The following is a 26,012-nucleotide window of genomic DNA, read 5'->3' as shown; positions in this document are numbered from 1 at the left end:
TTGCTTTGTGGCACAAATGGAGATCTTCAGCCCTTTGTTCTATGACACACAAGCTACAGCCTCACACCAGTTGCCAACATGTCAAAGCTATTGTGCTTCCCAATTACGTTAAGCATACTGGCAGCTTTCTCAAGACCTTCAATGGAAGCAGATGCTTTGAATCATAAATTATCATCTTCCCATTGGCGTGTTGAAATCTGCATTGTAAGAACGGCTGTTTTTAGCAAATATGTTATCAGCGAATGGTATAATGCTTTCGCTATGGACTGCGGTTTTGTTCATCTGGCAGGTGGCTGGAGTCTTCACCCTCCCACTGCTTTTTAAAAGTTTGATCTCGAAATAATTGCTAAAATGCCCAATTGCCAAAAGACGGTTATGATCAGAGCTCAAATTATTTGGGAAAAGGCTGATGGCTTTTCAATGGCACTTCTGGTTAAAAGGAAAACAGTGCAGTGGGGATAAGGACTGCCTCCCCCAGCACCTCCCTCCAATTCAATAAGAGATTGTAATTCCGGCAATTTAGGTAAACTGTATTGCATTTCCTCCCAAATGTCATTGTCTGTCTAGATACATAGTACTATAAATAAAACAGCCTGCATGCATATTGTTACTAGACCTTTGAGAATGTAATAACCATTCTCTTCATTTCTCTTTCAAGACAAAGGACCCCCTGCTCCATATTTTTCTAAACGACTACAACACGTTTTTCACTGTGACTCAGACTGGCATAACTCGCTACCTCACCTTGCTTCAACCAGTTGACAGGGAGCTCCAACAGCTGTACACCTTTTCGGTAAGCAAAGTTCAGTTGCTGATTTATTGTTGGAGAACAAGTAGGATATTTTTGCCGGATATGTCAAATTGGCATAAATTTTAAGAAAGCTGTTTCACAAAATCAGAGAATTGGAAGAAGTTTTGTAGGCAGTGATGTCGAACCCTCCTGTTGTGTGCAGGAAATCCATAACAAGAGCAGCTGTCCCCCCTCTGCTTTAAGACCTGCAGCAATGGGGAGCCCACCCATCCACCCTACATAATTCAGTTCATTATTAAACTGCTTTTACAGCTACAAAGTTTCTCCTTCTGTTCAATCAATCTGCCCTCTGGTAACTTCAACCCATTGGATCAAATCCCAGCCTGTTGAGCAGCAGTGATCAAGTCTTTGCCCTCTTGAGTAGGATAGGCTTTCAGGTATTTGAGAGAGTCGTTGTGTGTCCCACTCAGTCTTGTCTTCTCCAGGATAAACATACCAAGTTCTTTCAACCTTTCCTCTTTGGACTTGGCTTTCCGTACTGCTGACCATCTTTGTTACATTCCTTGTTAAGCATATAGATACAAAGTTATATCTGGTGCCTTGTACTTTCACAAGAGGTACAGTGGTACCTCAGGTTACATATGCTTCAAGTTACATACGCTTTAGGTTACAGACTCTGCTAACCCAGAAATAATGCTTCAGGTTAAGAACTCTGCTTCAGGCTGAGAACAGAAATCATGCTCCAGTGGCACGGCAGCAGCAGGAGGCCCCATTAGCTAAAGTGGTGCTTCAGGTTAAGAACAGTTTCAGGTTAAGAACAGACCTCCGGAACGAATTAAGTACTTAACCTGAGGTACCACTGTAGGGTCTTTTCGTAGACTTCAAATCTCCTGTGAGACATGCTGCCTTCATGTGCACAGTGTGGTACATTAGTGTACTGTGTGGTGGTAGTGTGGGCATCACCTGACTCCCGACAGCTGAGTCACTGCTTTGAGGAGGTCAGGTGATCACCACTGTCCCATCACACATCTTCTGTGACTGTAGACTCTGCTGATTGGTTCTGCCTATAATGAGATCATTTGTTATAAGCAAATGAACAACGACTGTTACTGAAGGTGTTACAGGCTTGCAAGTCATAATTTGGAGCATGAAACCCAGATGATAGTTAATCATTTTAATAGCTTACTTATTCCTTTTGCTTCATCTTTACATTATCGGGAGCAATTTCACACATATTATGCAGGGCAAACCAAGTTTGCAAGTGAGTATTTGCTGACAGGGATCGGCAGTCATTCCTAGCTCCCTAAGCAACACCCTTCTTTTCAATTTACACCTTTAGATCTACAGCTTTAAAAAGGTAATGTGTGAATAGATCTAAAGGAGAATAAAAAGGAAGTAGCTCACCAATTAAAATAAAACATTTCCCCCATGATTCTCTTGGATATAATTCTTCACCTGGAAAATGTTTTGAAATGGGATTTTAAAGTGATTACAGGAACTGCTCTAATCAGTATACTGAGGTTGTGTGCATGATGTGCTAAAGCTCAGTTTCAGTTATACTTGAATTATTATGTTCATTTAATTGTATTTTTTCTCATGTCTGTTTTTGAAGATGATAGCTTCTGATGGTGTGCAAGAAAGCCCCCCAGTCACAGTCAATATTGTTGTGATTGACGCAAATGATAACTCTCCAACCTTCTCCAACATATCATATAACGTCAAGATTTACACAGACATGAGGCCTGGAGAAAGCGTTATCAAGGTACATTTGTTTTTTCAGCATGTTCTTGAACAAAGCCTATAGTGGAACATATTAAATGTAAATAAAAAATGTTCAGGAGGAAGGATCCTGATCTTCACCCGCAGAGCTACTGTTATAGGGCAGTATACAAAATAAATAGAGAGAGAGGGGGAGAGATGATGTTAGATAGACAGATAGATAGTAAAGTAAAGTAAGCATGAGACGGAAATCCAGACAGTCTTTAATTTCAATCATTTCAACTTGCCTTGTGAAAGATGTGTTAGGAAGGAAAATCGGAAGAGTCAAAAATGTAAAGAATGCATTCTCATTTTTCAGTGTGAAAATAAGTAATACTCATTTTCCACAAAATCTGTAGTGGGAGGAAATATTTTCTTGCTATTGTTTCTGACACCACTGGTGGCCTCTGTAGAGGGAAAATCAGTACATAACACCTTTCAGAGGCTTGTATTGAATACTGTTTTAGACAATTGAGGACTTATTTGTTTTGGGGGTTTGTTTTTGTTTTGGCTTTGTGAGACTTTACCTTGAGATTTGGGCTTTGTATATAGCTTTAGTGCTATTCTTCAATTCAGCTCTTGCAGAAGTTGATCCTTAATACATTTTCTCCTGAGCTGTAGATTTTTTAAATCACTGCTTACTACAATTATATATTCATGTGAGTAAAGAGATTCAGACTGGCAATTTTGTTGCATTGTAATTGGACAGCTAATTGTTTTAAGATACCAGTTCTGGTTTCTTCTTATTATCTTCATTTACCATAGATTAGCTCTCTAATCCTGTTGATTATTTTCTTATTGCTGCCATTCAAATAAATGAAAATTAGCCATTGCTTCCAAATGAGTTTAATCCCAAAACCACCACATTTGCTTTGGGATGGCAATTAGATTGGCTAATAGGGTCACTCTAGTTGAAGCAACATACAGATTTCCCCCCCTCAATATTCCTAGAAAAGGTGCAGAATGTGGCATGCAAAACGATGAGTTACAATGCTTGGGGCAGTTTAGGAAAATTATCAAATAAGACATGATAGAGGTGTGTATCTTATGTGTGATATGGAGAAAAATGCTAAAACTCAGGGTTCTCTAATGAAGCTGAATTGAACAGACAAAAATGAAAGACTGCTTCACACATCATGTACTTAAAAGTATGGAATTCACTGCCATGAGATGTGGTGGTGACCACCAACTTACCGTAGAAGGCTTTAAAAGGTGAATAGACAAATTAATGGAGTGTGAGGCTATCAGTGATGGCTGTGTTCCAGCTCCTGTATCTAAGGTACCATGCTTCTAAATACCAGTTGTTAAAGGAGAGTGAAATTGCCCTCACCCTGTTTACAGACTTTCCATAGCATCTGACTGGCCAATGTGAGAACAGTATGCTGGACTAGATAGGCCTTTGGTTTAATCCAGCAAGGCTCTGCTTATGTTCCAATGAGAGCCAGTGTGGTGTAGTGGTTAAGAGCGGTAGACTCATAATCTGGGGAACCGGGTTCACATCTCTGCTCCTCCACATGCAGCTGCTGGGTGACCTTGGGTGACCTTGGGCCACTCACCTCACAGAGTGTATGTTGTGGGGGAGGAAGGGAAAGGAGAATGTTAGCCGCTTTGAGACTCCTTCGGGTAGTGATAAAGCGGGATATCAAATCCAAACTACTCTTCTTCTTCTTCTCTATATGCACACACGTGTTGCAAACAGGACTCTTAAATTCTCTCTGCTTCTTTGTTACTTTATTCTGTACTACTGTTCCTTTAACTTTAGATTGCATGCTTCAGGAGCAACAGTATTAACTTTACCATCAGCGTTTTGTCAGCATGATTCAGGAACCTTAGGCTGTGGACAGACAAAAACTTATTGTAATGATTAATAATGGAGTTATATATTAATAACTTTTCAGAGTGGAGAGCCAGTGTGGTGTTGTTGGGTTAGAGGGTTGGACTAGGCCTGTGGAGAAGCATGTGCAAATCCCCACTCTGCCATGGTTAACTTGACCCAGTTACTCTCTCTCTGTCTAACATAACTCACAGTGAGGTTGTGAGGATAAAATGGGCAAGAACTGTGTGTGCTGCCTTGAGATCCTTTGAGGAAAGACAGGATATAAATGTAATGTACTGCAATTAATTCACTGCAGCAACAGAACTTGGCTGGAAATGGTATTATGAAGCCATCTTGGCCAATTCCGTACACATTCATTGTTGCTGTTCCACCATCGTCCCTTGCCAAAACTGATTTTGCAACATGTTTTTTAAGCATGTCAGCAATACCTGGGAAAAGCAGAGACTAACTCGCATTGATCAGCACTGCTGCAATATATGTATGCATATTTATCTTTCATATGCAGCTTATTTACCACAACACAGAAGGTGATGAATAAAGCACAATGTGCCCATAGCAGTTTTTTAAATATGGCCAATTACATTTGCATATTGATTGTTTATATCAATATCAGTGTAGTCTCACATAGGGCTTACTTCTCAATAATCCGACAACTTTTTCAAGAATGTATCACTGTTTTTTAAAACTCATTTTTCTTTGAATGGTGTGCACTCCCCATATCTACCACCTATGTGTATCTTAAATATAACAGCAAACCAAATTGCTCCCTTGACAAAAGCTATGGGCTCCCTTGATGTTGGCATGGGGAGTAACCACATGATCTGGATGACCCACAATATCAGAAGGGCGTGTTCAACTTTAAAAATGCATGAGTGGAACAACTTCCCCTGGAGCATATACCACAGATCAGGAGGTACCTTGGGGGTCAAGAGGACCCCAGCATGGTTAACAAGTAGACTCAAAGCAGCTATTAGAGGCGAGAAGGCTTCCTTTAAAGATGGTGGTGACAGACCAGAAAGAAGTTATTGGGGTCATAGTAGATGGCTTGATGAAAATGTCAACCCAGTGTGCAGTAGCTGTGAAAAGAAGCAAATTCAATGCTAGTGATCCTTAGGAAAGGAATTAAAAATAAAACTATCAATATCATAAAGCTGTTATACAAGTCTATGGTGTGACCGCATTTGGAATACTATGTACAGTGCTTATCGTCTCACCACAAAAATAATATTTTAGAGTTGGAAAAGCTCAGTCCAGATAAGAATGAGGCATTGTTAGTGGGTAGTTCCCTAGACCAGGTGGCTGGGAGGCCACACTCTCTGTGAAGGAACAGGTAAACAGCGTGAAGGTACTTCTGGATCCCTTACTGTCGCTTTAGGCTCAGGTGGCCTCGGTAGCACGGAGGCCACTTAGAGTGTTTGTAGTAAGATTCTAGCCATGAACTTTCTGATTCATATTTCAGTTGCTTAGCTACTCGTTTTACATCTAGATGGTGTCCAACTGAATAATTTTCTTACCTTAATTTATTTATAAATATATACACTCTTGACTCATATAAAACATCAAGGTGATATGGAACAATATCTGCAAGTACAACAAAACATGAAATACACAAAAAGTATGTTGTGGCTTGAGGCACCATGCACTTTTTATGAAGAGTCACAATTGGCCATAGAGGGCATATTGGGAGTTGCCTAGCAACTACTCATGATTCTTTGCTATTCTGTCCCATTTCATAATGAATATCCCCGACTTTAGCCAGCATGTAGCCACTTATAATGTAACGATAGAGACCATAGCTTTTGCTTCAGATTAAAGGGCATGGTAGAATAGCAGCTTCTCCCCCACAACTCTGATCCCCTGGTGAGCTGACTTGCAACACCAGAATTCACTCAAAGAAGCACCTGGAAACCACGAGGAAGGCAAGGGAGGCTTCCTGGAGTAAGGAGTCACCTGGGAATCTTCCATAGGCTTGGTAACTTAACAATACATATTTTATTACCCTTTGCATTAAATGAATTTGTTTCTATATAAGGCACACATACGCAAATGCCACTGTGTATGTACCAGAGTGATCAAATCAAAAAGTGAAATCATTTTGAGTACCCACTGTGATCTCATATCAAGCATGTACTTGTGCAACAATTGATTCATTCTGTTCATGGGGTATTTGATCTCATAAATGAGGAGAGACCAAATCATTCCCTCATCAGGATGTATCACCTTTGGAGGTTTTCATTATTAGCAGCTGAAAATTGTGGTTGACTTTTATTAGAGTACTGTGAATGTGTCTGAGATAAAAGTCAAGGGCCACTGTGTCTTTTTAGTTGCCTCCTCTTAAACTGAAGAGGGAGAGGCCATGTGGTCAGTAAGGTGGAGTTAAGTACCTCCTCTACAGAAATAATTTTCAGTTTTCTGAGCTGATCAGTTGTCAAGAGGTCAGAAGTGCAGATTGTTCAGCTGACTGACCTAATGGAAGAGAAAGGGGTGACTTTGCCATGAGAATATTGAGGAAAGGGATTCACTTGTGAGGTCTGACTGTGAATGAAAAGCAAAGGCTTTTGTATAAAATGCAAATACATAGAGCTATACTGTTATCAACAACAGTAATCTGAGAAAAAAGGTGTGTGTTCACAGCTGGCACTGAAATGAAGGGATTGCTCTGATTTTACCATTTGGTTTTGACCATGAAACTTGTCATAGGTAGGTAGATAGAAGGGCTGGTGTCAGTGTCCTCTGTTATTGATGATGACACAGGCTGAAAGGTGGAAGGGCCATAGCTCTGTCGTAGATCATGTGCCTTGCATGCAGAAGGTGTCAGCTTCAATCCCTGGCATCTCCAGGTAAAACTGGGAGTGACTGTTCTCTGAAGCCCTAGAGAACCACTGTCAATCTGTGTAGACGATACTGAGCTAGATGGACCAGTACACTGACTCAATGTAAGGCAGCTTCCTATGTTCCTAGGTGATTTGCCTAAGGCTATGTTCACTGAGTCCTCAGCTGAGCTGAGAATTAAACCACATGTTCTTTACTGCTTAACTATATCTCATCTCACCTCTTCCCAGCTTATAACCATCCTGTACAGGTGATGACAATCCCCTTCCTCTCTTCTTTAGATTTTAGCTTTCTCATTTGCCATACCTTTACCTTGCTTTTTTCTGCTGCCAAACCCATTGAGTCTCCAAGGAATCTGTGTGGACCGCTTGGAAAAGTGATGAAACCATCCCAGCAGTGAATGCTGGGCTCAGGGTGTGGCAGCAGACTCTTGGAGAAAAGAGCTGCGTATTCACCCCTGAAAATAGCCTATTGAATGACCTCAGGAGTGAAGGAGTATGCTGTCCCACTGTCAGAAATGCAGTAAGATTAAAGTGTTCTATGTGGAATAGAGATGCAAAGGTGAAGGATTTGAAGTGGCGGTCCTGCCAGTGTAACTTCATGGCCACAGCTTCACTGCTACTGCCACTGCCACCATCCCAAGCCCTATCCAGGAAGGCAGCTCTGCCCTACCACAAGCATCACTTACTTCTCAGTAAAATATATCTGGCCAGCCCTGAAAATGTACTTATAGCAATGATGACTGCAGTGAGCTTAAATATCCTGTTTTTATATTTTTCAAAAGTTTGTAGTTCTGCTATCTGGATTGAATTTCAAAATATGCATTCCCATTACAGTTAGAGTATAAATCTGCTTTGGGCTTTTGGACTGCTATAAAGAGTAGTTGATTCAGGTAAGAAATTATTAATTTGATATGTGTTAAACGCACTTGTTTTGGCAGATCTCCATTTACCTCAAATTAAAACATTCTTCAAGGACGAATGACATTTAGGATTGCAATGCTTATAACCTACCTGGCAAGATAGCGCACATGAAACCTTTAATCTAGGCTATATTCACACCATTTGTCTAAAGCACACATTAACAGAATCTGGAGAGCTATAGTTTGTTAATGGTTCTGCGAATTGTAGCTCTGAGATCTGCTGCTTAGCAAACTACAGTTCCCGGGATTCTTTGGGGGGTACCATGGCTGCTAAAGTGGCACAAGAGTACTTTAAATGTATGGTGTGGATGTCATCCTAGTATTTAAATACTAATTCCTTTTAAACTGTTGGTTTCTTGAGTTTGGGGGCTTGATGGTGGAAGGATTTTGGATCAGATGAGATGTCTGATTTTATTGTATATGAAATTGTAAGATTTAGGAATTTGGCTACTATCCCAAAACACTGACTCCAAGCACAGAGGAACATGCCTCCAAATAAACACGTAAAGGATTGGGCTTCACATCTCTTAATTAAGAAACATACAATTTTAATTGGAGGGTTGTATATCAGTCATAATCACACAGATCTTAATATACATCCTTGGAAATTATGCAGTTCTACTCTGTTGATTTGCCTCCTAATTGCTGTATAATCTTATAAGGACCCTTGCCTCCTTCGAGTGATAATCAGCTGCGATAGCTTCAAAAGGAAAATGGCCCAGGTCAGTCATGATTAGACTGTGAAACCAGATACTCCAATAAAAAGAAGTAGGTTAGAAAAAGAGCCCTGACCTCAGTGCGTTTGTGCAGTTAGACAATAATTCATGATGAAAGGCTCCTTCTATTTGCTAATTGAGTTGCATTACTGAGATAGTAAAACATTTAATTTGAGTGGCATATAGTTGTCTTACAAAAATGACAGTTCCTATTCCAGTATGCTATCTGGCGTGTGTGTAATTTGTCAGATGCATTGGCCTTAAAGCTTTTTAAGATAAATGTTTGGAAAACATTAGGGTTGGATTAATCAATGGCGTTTGCCATGTGCAGAGCTGGCTACAGGATTTTAAGGATCATTGGACAATGCACCAGTGCCCTACTTTATCTGGAAGAAGTGGTATGTGCAAACTGACTTTTCCTTTACACTTCCTCTGTCCATCTTTGGTGCTCCATGGAAAGTCAGGGTGTTGGGACTGTTGGCGTGGTGGGCCTTTTGCCTGTCTTGAAGCCACCACAGATGTTTCTCCTTTTGCCCAACTGACTACCCAGTGAGGTACATCCTCAACATCTCTCTCCATTTGTTTACATTTTGAATAACTTATTGAATTTGGACCCATTTCGTGAGTTTGTCATTTAGGATTATTTTGCACACGTGGCTTTGCTCACAGTCCCACACACAGCTTGCTGACTGATTACGGATGCAAATCTTCCTGCAAATAATAACTATAAAAATTTAACACATCACTGGCCACACAGAGCCAGCTTTACAAGCGAAGGTGAACTTTTTTCAGTTTGATTTATCTCCAAAGTGGATTTCTGAGTAAACAGCCTGTGACAAGCACCTTCTGAACCTAGTGCCCCAAGCAGTCACTGGGTCTGCTAAACTCAGCCCTGCCTGACCTCAAAACCCCAATCACTGGCTTTCCATATTTGAAATTGTTGGCTCTTTCCCATGTGGAATGGAAGAACGAGTGCACACAATCAATGACGGAGTTCAGGGAAGAAGTAGGTGGGTTTGATTTACTCATTGATTGGTTACAGCCAATTGAATCCTGGGTTCTTCCCTTTCTCCCTCTTACCTTAACAGTAACCTTTGCAACTGCAATTTTGAAACTTGTGCGGTTCAGTGCTTTCACAGTCCTCAGGATATGGAGATAATTATTTTCTCCTTATCCATCCCCTGTGCCTGACCTCTGTCTGGAGAAGGAGTTAAAATGGATTCATCTTTCTTGAAGTGAGAATGGATCCTGAGATCCTGTGTATTATAAATACTTCCCTGCCACCTCATATGTCCTTGGATGTATCTGATTTTCTGCCACAACTCCTCTGACTTTTCTACCCTTCTACCGCCTCACCTTGTTTCACACCACCTCCTTCTTTACTTCCATTTTTTATTTTTTTAAAAATAATTCTGTTCTTAGACCAAGGTAAAGTTCGCAAACTAGGACACTACTTCTGGTTTTGCAGAGTTCGTAAACCGAATAATTTGTAAACAGGACTGTTCTTAAACCGAGGTACCACTGTTAATTGTAGGCTTCAGGTCTATGGTCAGCATGCAGTTGGAAATAAAATAAAATGAAATGGAAGACACCAAAACAATGTCAGGTAGAATTTGCCTTTCTCTTATGTACTTACATTTTCCGAAAGCAAATCTGTGAAGGAGATATGCAATAGTCATGCTAGAAGTTATTTTCCAAGTGTGGGGAAAGAGTTGCATCTGTGTATAACGTTCATTCGGGAATTGTTTTGTAGTGCTTAAAGATCTCTCAGTGCTTTTTTTAAAAAAAATATGCTTGTGGCTAAGGATGATTTTTTATGAATCAAAGTTAGAAATGACTAGCTGGGAGGGAATAGGCTAAAAGCTGAATTATTATGCACGAATGTAGCTTTTTTCAAGATTTGGTTATAATTACTTGATTTGACTATCTGGTGACACACCTCCATGGAACTTTCAATGTCATTTTCCCAAACTTTCATATCCAGCTTTTTAAACTGTAGCTCTTGGTAAATGGATTACATTCTGAGGCTGAGAACAAACAAAACTACCATATTCAGTGGGCTGGCTGAGTTTTGCTTATTAATCCAGAGGTGTCAGCTGCAGTGCCACATGGTAATTGTCATAACACTGTAGGAGTAGCTGGAGTAAATTTATGTTAATTGTGTATGACTTTGGGGAAGTGGATTTGTTTGCCTGGAACACTATTTCCATGTGTGGTGGTGGTTGGAAGGCAAAGCCATTTGGAACACGACAACTGCAGGTTTCAGTTTAGATCAGCAGGAAGTAATCACATTAGGCATTTGGGAGTCAGACCAATTTGCCTGAACTTTTAGTTCATGACAGACTGGAGTCAGAGTGTCTTATTAGCTTTTCCAAATCTTGGTGGAAAACATCACTGGTTGAAAAGGGTTTTGTCCCACTAAACTAATCCTTGTTCAAAATGATTGCAACAGATCAGAACTGGCATCCCAATAAAGCAACATGGCATTGTTAAGGCACAATGCTATGAAGGTTTCTTATAGCTTCCTATTTGCATAATGAGAATCACGTCTTTGCCTCAGCATTAACAGAACATATTTATCATTGTCAGCTTGTGAGCACTGCACATTTTAAATGGAACAAAATTGCTGCTACTGCATGAAGAAGATATATAGGAAGAGCAGAGTGGATCCCTTTTTCAGTCTCTTTTAGATGTTAATCCCCCCCATCCCAAAACACCTAAACTATGGAGTCTATCAGCCAAAACCACCTGCAATTTGAATTTCCAAAATCATAGAGTGCTGTGACAGTTCTTTGACTTTAATTCTCCCTTTCAGGCATCTTTTTACCCCCAAAATGTTATTCAGATGACTTAGCATTTCAAAGCACTTTCATTTGTAAATTTAATTAACCTTGTTAATTTATGTATTTGTGTATTCTACCAGTTTCCCTTTTCGTGTTGTCGCACTAAAACTTGGCTGAGCTCCAAGTATGTAATTAAATGGTTAGGACTTGCATTTTGTGTGAAGCTCTTATTTATCTTTTCCCCAACCCCTTTACTGCTGATCTAGAGAAGGTTATTATAACACTTTTTAAAGCTGTCATCAACCTTTATTAGGGACATTCGTTTATGAGGTCAACAACTATGAGCAGTTTTGCAGGGAAATTTCTAAATGATTAAAGGAATATATGAATTGAGAGATTTCCTTTTCAGCAATAAAAATGAAACAAATAGTTGACTTCAGTGCTTTAACACTCTGCGGATCTATTCAAGTGGTAAAAATCCATTCTAATGGTGTGATACAATTATATAGTTAAGCTGTGGGATTCTCTCCCACAATATGTGATGTCCATCAACTTGCATAGCTTTAAAGCAGCCAGTGTGGTGTAGTGTTTCAGAGTGCCTGTGAGACCAGGCATCAAATCACCATTCATCCATTAAGCCAACTGAGTGACTCTGAACCAGTCAACCAAACCTACCTCACAGGGTTGTTGTGGGGGGGGGTTGCATTGTACTGCTTACATTCAGTGCACAAAGGGGGCTGTGTGTCTCTCCCTTCCTGTGTTATCTGCAAGGAAAAGGCGACGGCTGCTGTTGCTCACACAGTGTGGGGCTCACTAAACCTTGTACACTTGGCCAGTATGTAGAAATACCTATCGGAGATCTAAGTAAATGGGATTATGTAATAGTTTTTCAAGAAGCTGGTTATGATAGGAACAAACAGACAGACAAACGTGAACTGAAGAGCCCAGTTTGGAACCAAACTCAACAAGTCGTGTCATACATACAGTCTTCTTACTCAAAGGAGGACTTATTGGACAGCTCCTGTGTCAGTCATAAAGCCACCTACCCTTCTCACCAGGCCTGTGAATAATGCTAACAATCATTGTATTAGTTATGGGGCCACCTCCTTTCCCCGTGCTTTGTTGAAGGAGTGTGTGTGTTTTAAGGGGGGTGTTTTAAAAAAGTGCCTGCCAAGCACATCTGTAATTTGATAATTATACCAGTTGCTTTGAAAATGAAATAAAAAGCAGACATCCTGCATGAAGCATGAGGAGTGTTCAGAAAGAAGCCGTCAGGAATAGATTGATATGCTGTATATATGTCTCAATTCAGGAATAAAGGCAGGTGAAAGCACAGCTCGCTGTCAGCAAACAGCCTTTCTATTTTCAAGTACATCAGTATGCAGCCTGATAGATCAGTATTTTTGTAGGTGTCATGTCTCTGTCTGGTTCAGAACTGAAATTAGAGAGGCTCAGAAGTGGAAGAGAAGGGTGAAACTGACTCCCTTCTGCACAGTTTTAGAGATAGGTGTACAACAATAATGGACTGTGTGGTGGGATGGAGGTTCTTTGATGACCTCCCAGCAGATGGCCTCCCAACTGTTTACTGTGAGGGGAAAGGTCAGTGTGGCGCAAATGCACCCATGGAGCTAATCCACCCACCACACCAGCACCAAAAGATGTTCTGGAACATCTTGGGTTAAGTGATCTGCTGCTGCTGCTGTTCATGCTTTCTATAATGTAGTTTATGCTTCATCCTATATCACAGGGTGTCCATATTTGATTCATGATTGTTTGATGCCTCACACAGAAAATAATCTCTTTATTTTGACAGCAATTGAAATTGGGTTTCCTGTCATTCAAGCAGCAACCCTAAGGGGAAACAAAAATTTAATTCTAATTTTCAATTGCAGCTCACTGCCATGGATGCCGATGAAGGTTCAAATGGGCGGATCACATATGAAATCCTGGCTGGAGATCCGGGAGACTTTGTGATCAATGAGCAAACGGGCCTTATCACTATTGCTCCAGGAATTGAATTGGTGGTAGGACGTTCCTATGCCCTCACTGTCAAAGCATCTGACAGTGCTCCTCTTGCACAGAGAAGGTAATTAATATTATAATTAAATATTTTTCTCCATAGCTGAGAAATTAACCTTTCTGCACTATAATGAGTAGAAGGTGTAAAGGATCAGTCATCAAAGAAACATGACGCCTGTGATTTGGTTTCTTTAGAAAAGGCACTTCAGTCGGTTGTTTGCTAAGCATGCTATTCAAAAGAAGCCTTTATATCTGAACTGTTGAGGCTCATTCATGAAATTAGTATATATCCAGCACACAGATATATGCACCGTAATATGTTGATTGGGCATTAGTAGTAGTAGCATTAGTAGTAGCAGTAGCATTATTATAGTAAATTCTAGTATGTTTAAGTTTGCTCCATCCATATTTGTAGTGTGTGCTTGTTTAAGAAACTGAGAATGAGAGAAAGGAGGAGAGAAAGCAAAGCAATGAAGGCAAAAGTAGTTGTCTGTTCTGTAAATTGTCAACTATCATGCAAAGGTAGTATATCCAAATGTCCTGGAATGAAAGGATCGCTGAGCTGGAGGTAACCTTTTATCCAGATGATACAATCTTATAGTGTGCCTCAGCTCAATTTGGAGCACAAATTGCAAGCTGTGCAAACACCGGACAAGCAATGAAATACACTCCATGGAAACCTACATTTGCACTAGCAAAGTCATTCAGTTTCTAATCTCCTACTTGTTAGATCTGGGAAGCGTAGAGTAGAAAGAGGCGATTTTCTCATACCAACTTGGCAGAAGCAAAACAAAACAAAGGTTGATTTTAACTCACAGAACACTTCAGGTTTGAATAGAATAGCTGAGGGCCCTTAAGCCTGATTTGCATGTCATAATTTGCAGGTGTTTCCCCACTTTAAATGTGACAGTGTATATACCTGAGGGGAGACATTCCACATAACAGAGCAACTTTAAGTGAGGTCAGATCCATTTTGAAATTAAATGAAATTTCATTGTCAGCCCAATCCATTCTGGAATGTGTATTACATGTTTCTGGGAATGTATATGCCAAGGCTACCACTGTGTTGGCAAAAAGATATAAATTGGCCATCTTAGCACCACAAAAGTTCAGAAAAGCAAAGCTGGAGAAACAAATAGAGACCAGTTAAGGAAGTGTGGCTACTCAGTTGTAAGACAAATAAAAAGAAAACACAACAGACTAAAACAGATACTCCTAAACCTTTCCATGCCCTGTTTGGGTGACACTTCGCTCCCGCCCTTCACTTCTCCATGCAGTGTGAGAGGCAGGAGAGGGACTTTCTCTCCTCCTGGTTTGAATGTTACCTTTCAGATTTAGGAAGAACCAGGTGAGACAAAGAACCATTCTAAATACCATCAGGCATAGATGTGAAATATCACCAAAATAGCCCCTAAGTGGGCAAAACCAAGCTATTCACTCTATGGAGAACGTCTTCACTCTTTAATTGCAACTGTAGGGATGTTTGGTCATTAGTCCTCCACAGGTATGGCTTATGTGTGGAGGCAGGAGTAGAACTGTGGATGTCACCACCTTCAACAGCCACCAGAAAGGAGAGCCAAGATACGTAAGCCATTGACCTGATTGGGTGGAGAACTGAGGTACGTACAAGGATATATACATAGGCTATCCTTTCTGATGGTCCACTGAATGTGTTAACGTTGGTGGCAGAGCCAGTGGACATAGGGAATGGGACTCACAAATGCAGGCCCATCTCCCCGTCCATGTGTCCAGTATACAGTATTTACTAAAAGCTATCATCTGTTCAGACCTACAGTTGCATTTAAATGTGAAGAACTCTGCATTATCATTGGAAAATAGTGGTATATAGGCTCAAAATCCACAGGCATTTAAACTTTTAACTCAGCTTATTTTGATGTTGTTGTTGCTGCTGCTGTTCCCAGTCATTTAATATTGTTGCCATCACATTTTCTAATGTATCATTGCAAATGCAAGGGCCAGAAGATTTAAATGAAAGTCATTGCCCTCCGGGTTCTATAATAAATTCATAGACTATGACAAATTCACTGAGTGTGGTACACACGTCCTTCAGGCTTTACTTTTTCCATCCCTGCATTTATAAGACTATACTTTATCTGTTTTGTTTTTTGTTGATGCCATTTAAGAAGCAAATTTCAATATTCAGCATAGCACTCTAAGGCATTGTGTCACCCATACTATTCTTTTGTAGCCTTAAGAAAATATTCATGGTTTTCTTTAAAAACAAAACAAAAGTGTTTCCACCAAGTTGGTCAGATGAAAGGAATTTCAAGTCACCTTTTTCCCCCTATCACCCCAGAGATCTAAATAGCTTATTTATTTATGCATAATTAATAGCTTCTTAATCTTTTAGATCTATAGGGACACAGGTGGTATTGTGGCTGTGGTTAAACCACAGAGCCTAGGACTTGCTGATCAGAAGGTCAGCGGTTCGAATCCCCATGACGGGGTGAGCTCCTGTTGCTCAGTCCCTGCTCCTGCCAACCTAGCAGTTCGAAAGCACGTCAAAGTGCAAGTAGGTACTGCTCTGGCGGGAAGGTAAACGGCATTGCTCTGCTCTGGCGGGAAGGTAAACGGCATTTCCATGCACTGCTCTGGTTCGCCAGAAGCAGCTTAGTCATGCTGGCCACATGACCTGGAAGCTGTACGCAGGCTCCCTTGGCCAGTAAAGTGAGATGAGCGCCGCAACCCCAGAGTCAGTCACGACTGGACCTAATGGTCAGGGGTCCCTTTACCATTTTAATCCTTAGATCAGTTAGATGTTTATTCACCCCATCCAAAAGAAAAAAGAAAAGAAAAACCATGAAGTGAAATCAACTAAAGTGGCCAGTATAAAAAGGAAATAATTTTTGAATATTCTTTATAATGATTATGATTAAAATTATTTTTATCCTTCCTTTTTCCTAGTCCAGGACTCAAGGTAGCTTACACAGATAAAGCAGAGCAAGCTAAAAACATAGAAAATACAATGATTAAAATGTAATTAAACACTAATCTTTCTGCCCTGTTAACACCTTGTGTCAGATGCATCAGATGCAAAGAATTGCAGGGATGCAACCCAAAGGTTCAGAAGAAATGTTGAGTGCTTATTGCCAAAGTGTGCAGTGTGGTGTAAAGATTTTTCCAATAATAATGATGATGATGATGATGATGATGATTTTGACTGGGTTTTGTTTGTTCCATTGTCTTTGCAGGAGCTCCATCACTACTGTTTACATTGAGGTTCTTCCTCCAAATAATCAGAGCCCACCCCGCTTTCCCCAGCAGATGTACAGTCTTGAACTTAGTGAGGCCATGAGAATTGGTGCCATTTTGCTAAATTTGCAGGTACAGAATGCTTCAATGTAAGCATATACAGAACTCTTTCTGCTTATGGATGTGATGGTCTTGATCCTAGCTACTTGCTGTTTTCAGGGTCTGTTCTGGACAAATACTACTTTATAGCGTGGGGGTGGCGGCGTAGGGAATCTGTGGCCCTACAAGTGATGGTCTTCAACTCCCATCAGCCCCAGACAATGCAGCTAATGGTTAGGGTTATGGGAGTTGTACTCCAACAATGGCTGCAGGGTCACAAGTTCCCCATCATTGCTTTGTAACATGGGTTTCCCAAACTTGGGTCTCCAGCTGTTTTTTGACTATGATTCCCATCACGCCTAGCTAGCAGGACCAGTGGTCAGGAATGATGGGAATTGTAGTCCAAAACAGCTGGAGACCGAGTTTGGGACCCTACTCTATAGTATGGGTTTTCTGCTGCCATTTAACCCTTTTCTTATTGGTTTGCCTGCTGAGAAACCTCTGCATGTACATCTCAGGCACTTCTGAGGTGCATGTTCACTTCACGTAAAGTGTTGGTTGGGCTTCTTGGATCTCATTGTTTCCCATCATGGATTTGAAAGTGCCTCCTGGAACAGAGCCAGCAGTCTCCTTTGGCTCCATTTTGTAGCGGACAACAGTGATGGACTAGTGGACTTTTAGAGTAGCTTACCCATCATTATAGATATTTTTTCATTGCGGAATCCTTGCTAAACCTCTGAAAATTGTTGCTCTAATTTGTCTTAAATGAAATTCATTCATTCAACATAACAGCTTTTGTCATACAGATGTTTAGGATCTTCATTTGCAGCTGTTTAAAGGTGTGAAATGTTAATACGTATGCAATAGTAGATAATGTTACACAGTGTTTTTAAGCTTCCAGCTCCATAATAGTAATACGTATGAGGTGTACTTTTATAATTTTACAGAGATTTGACACCTGAAATTAAAAAATAAGTGTGGTCGTTTGGGGGGTGGGGAGAACCACTGTGTTCTTATTTATTTGTTGTTGTTTTTAAAAACTGTGGAACCAAAACATTTCTTTTTTATACTTAGAAATACAGCCAAAGTTAAGCACTGCTCTATCACATTGATTTAAATGGGTGATAGTTAAGCACATGCTTAACTTCAGAACTGGATTGTGTATTATATTCTTAAATCAGATACAACTGCCCCCCCCTTTAGATAGCCTCTCTAAGAGGTATTGATGGTATTGAAAGATGCCAAGAGGTCAGGGAGGATTAACAGGGACGTATTGCTTCGTCTCTCTCCCAGCAGAAGTAATTATATAAGGCAACCAGGGCAGTTTTTGTGCCAAAGACAGGCCAAAACCCTAATTGAAATGGATCTAGAAAATCAGTCTTCAATACCACCTGGATCTGTTTTATTAATGTTATTGTCTAATAATCTCTTCATTCTTTTCAAACTGATTATTGTCCAGTATAATTTTTAATACTGCATATTTTAAGAAGGGCCCAAATAGGTGCAATATTTAAATGGAGCAATCCTATTTGTTTTAAGGAATGCAGTAATAAATAATCCCTACTGAGTTATTTTGAAAATTAGCTGGAGAATTTACTGCCCGCCGAAAACCTCTTTATTACCTCTCGTTCTGTCAGTCATTGTTGATTAAAGCTTAAGTATGCAAATACTCTAATTTCCTGAAATTCCAATAAGCAATTACCATGCTTATGAGAGCACACTCTCCATGAAGCCAAAATGCAGACACTCTCTAGAGGGGGACAAACACATACAATCAGTTGATCTAGAGTTAAAGCTGTCAAATGTTTAATTGTTATGAATGAGTTGATTAGCATTTAAAATGTGTTGCCCATCACTACTCAGGATTTGTTCTTTGTTTTTGTTTTTTAAAAAATTCCTAATAAAAAAAAGAAGCCATTGCAATCTGTAACATGTCACTTTTTCTCTGTTGTTCTTCTGAAGGCAACTGACCGAGAGGGTGACCCCATAACATACGTCATACAGAATGGAGATCCTCAGCAAGTATTTAACCTTTCTCGAACGTAAGTAGAATAACCCTTATGGCTGAATTTTCAACTTCCCAGCCCAAATGAATATGCAGATTGTGTGCAAATAACACAGCTTCTAATCGGAGGTATTCAGCTGTTTGAATTTGAGCTCTCAGACACTAATGGGAGCTCTGTGAATGGTACTGAACTTTGAAATTGTACACCCGAGACCATTTATTTATTTTAAATGTTTGACTAGGTAAAACCCACTGAGATGGAAACTTCCATTATATGAGTGACCTGGGATTAATTAGAAGCCTTTAGACTTGCCAGGTTTCTCCTAATGACAGTGACTTTTTTTTTTTTACTTACCATTTCTTGTCTGGAAAAATGAAATGTACTTTAATGAAAAGGAAGACCTTTTGGGCCCATTGTCTGAATTCAGCACCAGACATTCCAGGCATTACTAACTGAGAAAGCTTTTAGCATTCTTCCTAAATGGATGCCACCTTAATTAGTGAAAAGAAAAGCCCTGGAACACTGAAAGCATATGTACCAGAAATAGTGAAAACCTTTCCTTTAAGGGCCTGTCATTTGCAAAGCTATTATTTGCTTGAATATTAATTGCAGTAAATGGAGAAAGAAGGATATATTGAGGGAAGGTTTCCCCCTCTCAGAAATTAGGAAAAGAGCAAGCAAGGGTCTTATCATTATGTTCTCAAAGCTCATGTACTAAGACATTTGTTCACCAGTGTGAATGCGGATATAAGCAACATACTAAAAACAGAGGATGCTGCAATAATCTAGGAACTTTTCCATTCCTCAGGTTGATGGTATGCTTCTGCCACTGCAGATTATTATCCTGAACCTGTTTTCTGTTATTTCTATGCAATTTACTTTCCATTGTAGGGGAAAATATATACCGTATTTTTCGCCCTATAGGACGCACCATCCCATAAGGCGCACCTAGTTTTTTGGGGGGGGGGATAAAGGGGGGGAAATTATTTTTTTCTCCAGGCGCGGGGCGGGGGAAGCCCGAGCTTCCCCCGACACCAGCCCCCAGAACAGGCAACTATCCGCAAGCCGTGGGAGCCCGGCGCTGGGCTCCCACGGCTTGCGGAGAGCTGCGCAAAGCTCGAAGCCTGGGCGCGCTGAGCTCAGCGCGCCCAGGCCTCAGCATGCAGGCAACTCTCCACAAGCCACGGGAGCCCAGCGCCGGCTCCCGCGCCTTGCGGACAGCTGTGCGAAACCTGCATTCATCCCATAGGACGCACACACATTTCCCCTTCATTTTTGGAGGGGGGAAAGTGTGTCCTATAGGGCGAAAAATATGGTATACATATTGGGGTCTGGCTGTGGAAACTGTTGCACCAGGTAGCTGGCAGTTTGCAAATGCATAAACCATCAAAAGTTGAGAGCAGCATCTACTTTTGAATGAGACTGGGCTGAAAATGCCTCTCACTTAACTGGCAAAAAAGATTTCTTTGAGAGATAAAGGAGCTGCTCCTGACAGCATTTCTCATTGGCAAAATAGTCCAGTAGGAATTACCCAGGGGTATTTTGTTTTTGACTTCCTTTACAAAAGGAAAGATGTCTGCCTCCATGGCCAGCTTATTTTTTTTACTAGTTATTTTAAAAATGAGTGACTGTAGCTTTCTGTCTCATATCTATCATGGGAAACGCTTTCTCTGAAAAATGCTAGAAATTTCTCTCTCTGCAACTTCAGAAAATTTACCAAAATGCCATCCCCTCTCCACCCCTCCACCCCCGCCCCCCAAATGTCTGAGCCAACTAACTTCCAGCTAGCACTACTTTATAATATGCTTTTCTGTGTGCACTCATTAAAAGTTACAAAAGGCATTCATATTTCCAGGTTATTCCAATGAAAGTAATGGGCAATATTTGCATTTGAATACATACAGTAGTTATTCATGCAGTCCCTAGAAGCAAGTATAGTAGAGATGCTCTGTAGAGCATCCATGTTCAGAACATGCAGTATAATATTATGACAGGTTCTCTCTAGTGAGCTGTAAGAAAACAGAAGTACTCCATTTCTGCTATGAACCAACATAACTACTTAATCCATTTTATTTATTTAACAAAATCTCTAAGCAGCTTGATTGTAATGAAACCTCTAAGTGTTTTGTTTATATTTTACATGAAATAATTTTAATGCCAATCAAAACAAGTCATTAAAAACTTTAAAGAAATCAGTAAGGCAGTAAGGCATGAAGGGGCTTGACTGAACAAAAATGTTTGAAGCAGGTGCTGAAAAGCTACCAGAGAAGTGGCAGGACTAAAATCAGGAACAGGAACCAAACATCTAGGTCTTCCCTGATATCATGCTCAGCCCCTCCGATCCAGCTGCACCTTCCCCTGCCCACTACTACTGATATTGGGGGCACATCTTCACAACTTCCTGCTTCCTTGCCTACCTAGGCACATTGCAGCACCATCATATGGCATCACTACATGCAATTGGGAAATTAAGTTCATCGATTATATACTAAGGCCTAGTAGTAGGAGCATCGTGCACTGTCAGGCCAAAGGTAATAACCACTATAACACGCTGTTTCCTCTGTCTCCCTCAGAAGAAAACCTACCAAACCAAACTTTGTGAGAGCACAATCTTTTACCTTGGATAAGGGTCACAGGCCTGTCTGTCACCCACAGTACCTGGCCTATGGGGTGGGGCAAGGGGAAATCATCAGTCAATATATGGGACCCCCTTGATGTGGCCATTTCAAGGGTGACCTATGGCAGAGTCTATACTGAGGCAGGCTCTGGAGGCACACTCACACCCAGCTCTATCTACTCAGCCAGGAATCAAACAATACCCCACACTGCAATCAGCCCCTGCAATCAGGCAGGTATCTTACAGGACAAACAAACTGCTGTAGTAAAAAAAACAAAAAACCCACCCACTCTTATTGGCTAGGAAAAGGAGACCAGGTAGGGGTAGGATAGGACCCAGCAGACCTTCCCTGATTAGTCCTCCTGTAGGTCTAATATTGCAACTCTGGTACAGTGGTACCTCAGTTTACGAACTTAATCCATTCCGGAAATCCGTTCTTAAACCAAAACCATTCTTAAACCGAGGCACGCTTTCCCTAATGAGGCCTCCCACCGCCAGTGCCCTTCCACTGTTCAGATTCCATTCTTAGAGCGAGGTAAAGTTCTCAAATCAAGACACTTATTTTGGTTTTGCGGAGTTTGTAAACCTAATCGTTCATAAACCAGACTGTTCTTAAACTGAGGTACCACTGTATTACTGATTAATTAACTAGCACCTAATTAACAGCAAAAAATAGAAATAAAATATAAACACAGCACTGATCTTCTCATTTCAAGGCTTCTTCTGATTTCAGAATAAAAGAGTTTTAAAATGCACTGTTGGTAATCTAGGGCCAGTGCTCCCTTTAGGAGACGGGAGCTGATGTCAGAAGAGCCAGATCATGTTGTAGGAGCCTACATGGCATCTCCATTGCACTTTGATGTTCCTGGGACAGAAGGGCATGTCTATGTTATGTATGCAAACTTTTAGAATTAGAAGAAACTTGGTGGTGAAATGATGCTGCAGCATATACATGCCTTAGAACTGACTGATGTAGAGCAGTTTGTCTCTGCTTCCAGTGAACTCAGATGACCTTAGGATAATGGGAGCCATTGAATTCAGAACAGGAATGGAGAGAAACAAAATACTTAATTCTAGTATTTGGATGCCACAACCAATCACTTCTCAGATGATCAAGCAGATCGGAGAGGCTTGAAATACAATCCTATGTCCAGGGGCATCCTTTAAAAGCTAAAATGAAGTTGGAAGTAACTGGACATGCTCTCCACCTCCAAAGGCCATTGTGGCATGGCACATCAGTGTCAGATAGCTCTTAAAGAACCAATTACGGTTTTCCCATGCTGTGCCAGTTTCTCATATCTTCTGCAGATAGGGGTCGAGCAAAATGGAAATATGGGAATAGGGAAACCCTTTCCCCACGTATAGCACCATGTGGAAATGTCTGCTAGCCAGTAATACAAATAACTCAGTATGTAGCTGCACAGAGAAAGTGGATTGTTCACACCCATTGTCTGCTGTGAACCTTTTGCCTGAAAAGTTGATCATGAATTCAGATTTCTATTGTGACTGGTTGTGTGTGAAAGCCACAATTGTTTTGCTGCTTATATTGCCAAATTAGGTAAGCTATAAGGAAAGTATATAGTTTACTCACAATGGTATAATAAAGATGTCCCTGAATTGAGAGTTCTGATCTTCTGCATCAGCAGAAGTTAATGAAAAAAACATACTTGCCTTGTAACTTCCTCCGTGAGAATAGTTTTGGTCTATTCCTAGCACTTAGCGGTTTGTGGTTTGTTTTATTTTTTAATGTGAAAACAAAGTAGAAAGTACTTGTCTGCAGTTTTTACAGAGGAAAACTTGGATGTTTTTTTTTAAAAAAATCACTTTTTGCTTTGCTTTGGATCACAATGAGAAGTATTCACTAATGCAACCAACCCAGCGGCATATAAACAGTGCTTGTCAATTTTCAGGAGCCATATTTTGATGTAACATACATGTTTGTTTTATTGCTAGATCCGGACTTCTAGCCTTAGGAAAGCCTTTAGACAGAGAAAGCACCGATCGCTACATTTTGATTGTTACAGCCTCAGATGGCCGACCAGATGGGGTAGGTTTCTTGTAGAAATATAAAAACAAGTTTCTGAGACCTGAACAACTGGGCACTGAGAGCAGCGCAGCCAAAACAGGGCAAGTCTTTGTTAAACTGTCTATAACCCTCAGTAATTTCCCTTTATTTTGGGAGGTTTTGTGCCAATGCCTCCAATGTGCTGTTTTGGAAATAGAGCTGCAACTGAAATGATTTGTGTCACATCCTCTGACCTCCCATTGTTTTTTTTTATGGCCAGTACAGACACTGCAACTGCGAGGGACATCCCATGGGGGGACATCTTATGGCTGTTCCAGCTCCCTGAGGCCAGGACACTGCCCAAGTCTCTCACATATCATTTTTGAACATTTTCCTTTGCACTCGTAACCTGAGATACTTGTTGTGCCATATAAAAACATTTTGCCAGAATCTCTACAGAGACTTTGCACATGGCAGATATAGTTGGTTCAATTTCCCCCCTAGCACTGGGGAAATCATTTTGAAAATGTTGTGTGACAAATCATAAGGAAAACTGTATCAAATGTTTTCTTCCACTAGCTATGGTATAGAGAACATTTTTTTACAAATTAGGTTAGCTCTTGAGATGTTAGGAGGTTTTGTTTTCTTACATTATTTGTTATCAATGATGATGTAATTGACTGCTAGTGACAAGTGATCTTTCTTAATACTAAGAGGTAATCTTCCATTTACTGCCTAATACTACATTTCTCTTAAATGACGTCAACATATCCTGGATAGTAGTCTTTCTTTGGATCATGGTTCCACTTCTTCCTGAAATGTGCTAGTAGTTCATACTTGCTACTGTAAATGAAGCATCGTTTTGGGGAATTGAACTGTTGCTTATAATGTAAGATTTTGGTAGTGTTTATAGTGCTAAAATTAAATAATGAAAGCATTTATGAGCAATGAGTTGCTAGTAAACCGATACTATTCTCTTAACAGTGAAATTCATGTGCTGTGTTTAGATACAAGTGTCCATAAGGAGGCAAGCTTAGAGAGGAATTATATATTATGAATGACAGAGGACTGCCATAAAAACATGGCAATGTTGTGTCTTGTTCTCCTCTTGAAAATCAAGGGATACTCAATACACGATATTATGTTTCCCTATCTCACAAAGCTGCAGCCAGTGGAGTGGACCCAGGGAGGATTACAGCATGATAATGTCACACAATGCTGCTGTTTTGAAAGTACGCTTGTGTCTGCCATAACATTTCATTCTGCACTTTGGAGACTACAGGCTGGCTCACATGTGTAATATTGCAAAGGTTCTATGCCACCCCCAATCTCTGCTGAGAAGTAGCAAGATTCCATGGGAGTTCTAGGCACTCACTCAGGGTCATGCTTCTGCAGGGAATTAAGATGTGGCAGAGACTGTCTTTAAGACATATGGTTTATATTGCACATATTTACACCAGAAGCTTTCAAGGTAGGGAATGCAGAGTTTACAGCATTCACAATTCAAGGGGGTCTTGTTTCCCCAGCAGTGCATCACTGGCTTTCCAAGGCATCCTAAACTTAATCTCTGTGCCTCTGTCCCAGCCTGCCAAGATGGTTTTCTGACCTTCAGCTCCCACATGGTGTTCTACCTATTCGCTGTTACTCCTTCTACCTATACCCTGTTACTGAATGCAATTGTGAGAAAATGTGATAGCTCTTTCCATGCTGTAAGATCTATGATGTCTTATCACACATTGAATTCATCACTTGGTAAAGGATGCCTGGGCAAACCAGCCTCAGGCAAAGCTTCTTGGCTGACAAATGGCACAATCCTTTACCTAAACCTTTCATCCTTAGCCTTGAAATGTTATTTTTTCTCCACTGGCTCTATGATCCCAATCTACCAAATCCCTGTTCTGTGCCTGTCTGTGGAAAGCCCATAAGGAAGATTATTTTGATGTCTTTTTTTCTCTCTCTATCTTTGGGAAGATACTCCCCAGGGTGGGAGTGGGGATTGGAATACCAAACAACTCAAGTAAGGATTTTGTCAAGTAAGCAATGAGCAACAGGCTAGATTCTGTCCTGTTGTTCATTGAACTTTCCTGCAAAGTCCATGTAGATTTCACATTTTTATTTCATTATTTTCTTGTGGATATTCTTGTGGAAAGGAAAATGCTACATGAGAAAAACAAAAATAAACATATCATACAGTATATGCATCTTCCATCTAGGGACTTTGCATGCCTTCTCTGTTTAGTGCACAAAGAGTTTTCTCTAATGAAGATATAACTCAAGGGGTGGGGTGGGGGAATCTGTCCAAGGTGCAACCTTCCGTATATTAGCACTTGGATTTTAGTACTTTTACCTTTATTTCATTTTAAACAGAATGTTTGGTGAGCAGAAAAAAAATATGCAAATTTCTAAGACTTGCAGTTGCATTTATAGGAGCATCAGCAAGACTGTAATGAGGTA

The 26,012-nt window shown here is 40.5% G+C and overlaps 1 protein-coding gene across 18 annotated transcripts in view; it reads left to right on the top strand.

Moving 5' to 3' along the window:
• PCDH15 (protocadherin related 15) overlaps positions 1-26,012 on the top strand; it is a gene marked incomplete at its 3' end in the record, with an annotated part of 626,354 nt that overhangs the window by 460,655 nt on the left and 139,687 nt on the right. For all 18 annotated transcript variants that reach the window (XM_081912931.1, XM_081912944.1, XM_081912932.1 and 15 more), the window contains 6 exons: positions 659-793; positions 2,364-2,513; positions 13,492-13,685; positions 16,831-16,963; positions 18,893-18,972; positions 23,507-23,600. In XM_081912931.1, the coding sequence (XP_081769057.1) occupies positions 659-793; positions 2,364-2,513; positions 13,492-13,685; positions 16,831-16,963; positions 18,893-18,972; positions 23,507-23,600 (786 nt within the window). The remainder of the gene's footprint in view (positions 1-658; positions 794-2,363; positions 2,514-13,491; positions 13,686-16,830; positions 16,964-18,892; positions 18,973-23,506; positions 23,601-26,012) is intronic.

The sequence above is a fragment of the Podarcis melisellensis genome, assembly GCF_964234715.1.
Source record: "Podarcis melisellensis genome assembly, chromosome: 5".
NCBI classification, from domain to species: domain Eukaryota; kingdom Metazoa; phylum Chordata; class Lepidosauria; order Squamata; family Lacertidae; genus Podarcis; species Podarcis melisellensis.
This window is presented reverse-complemented; position numbering and strand designations above follow the sequence as displayed.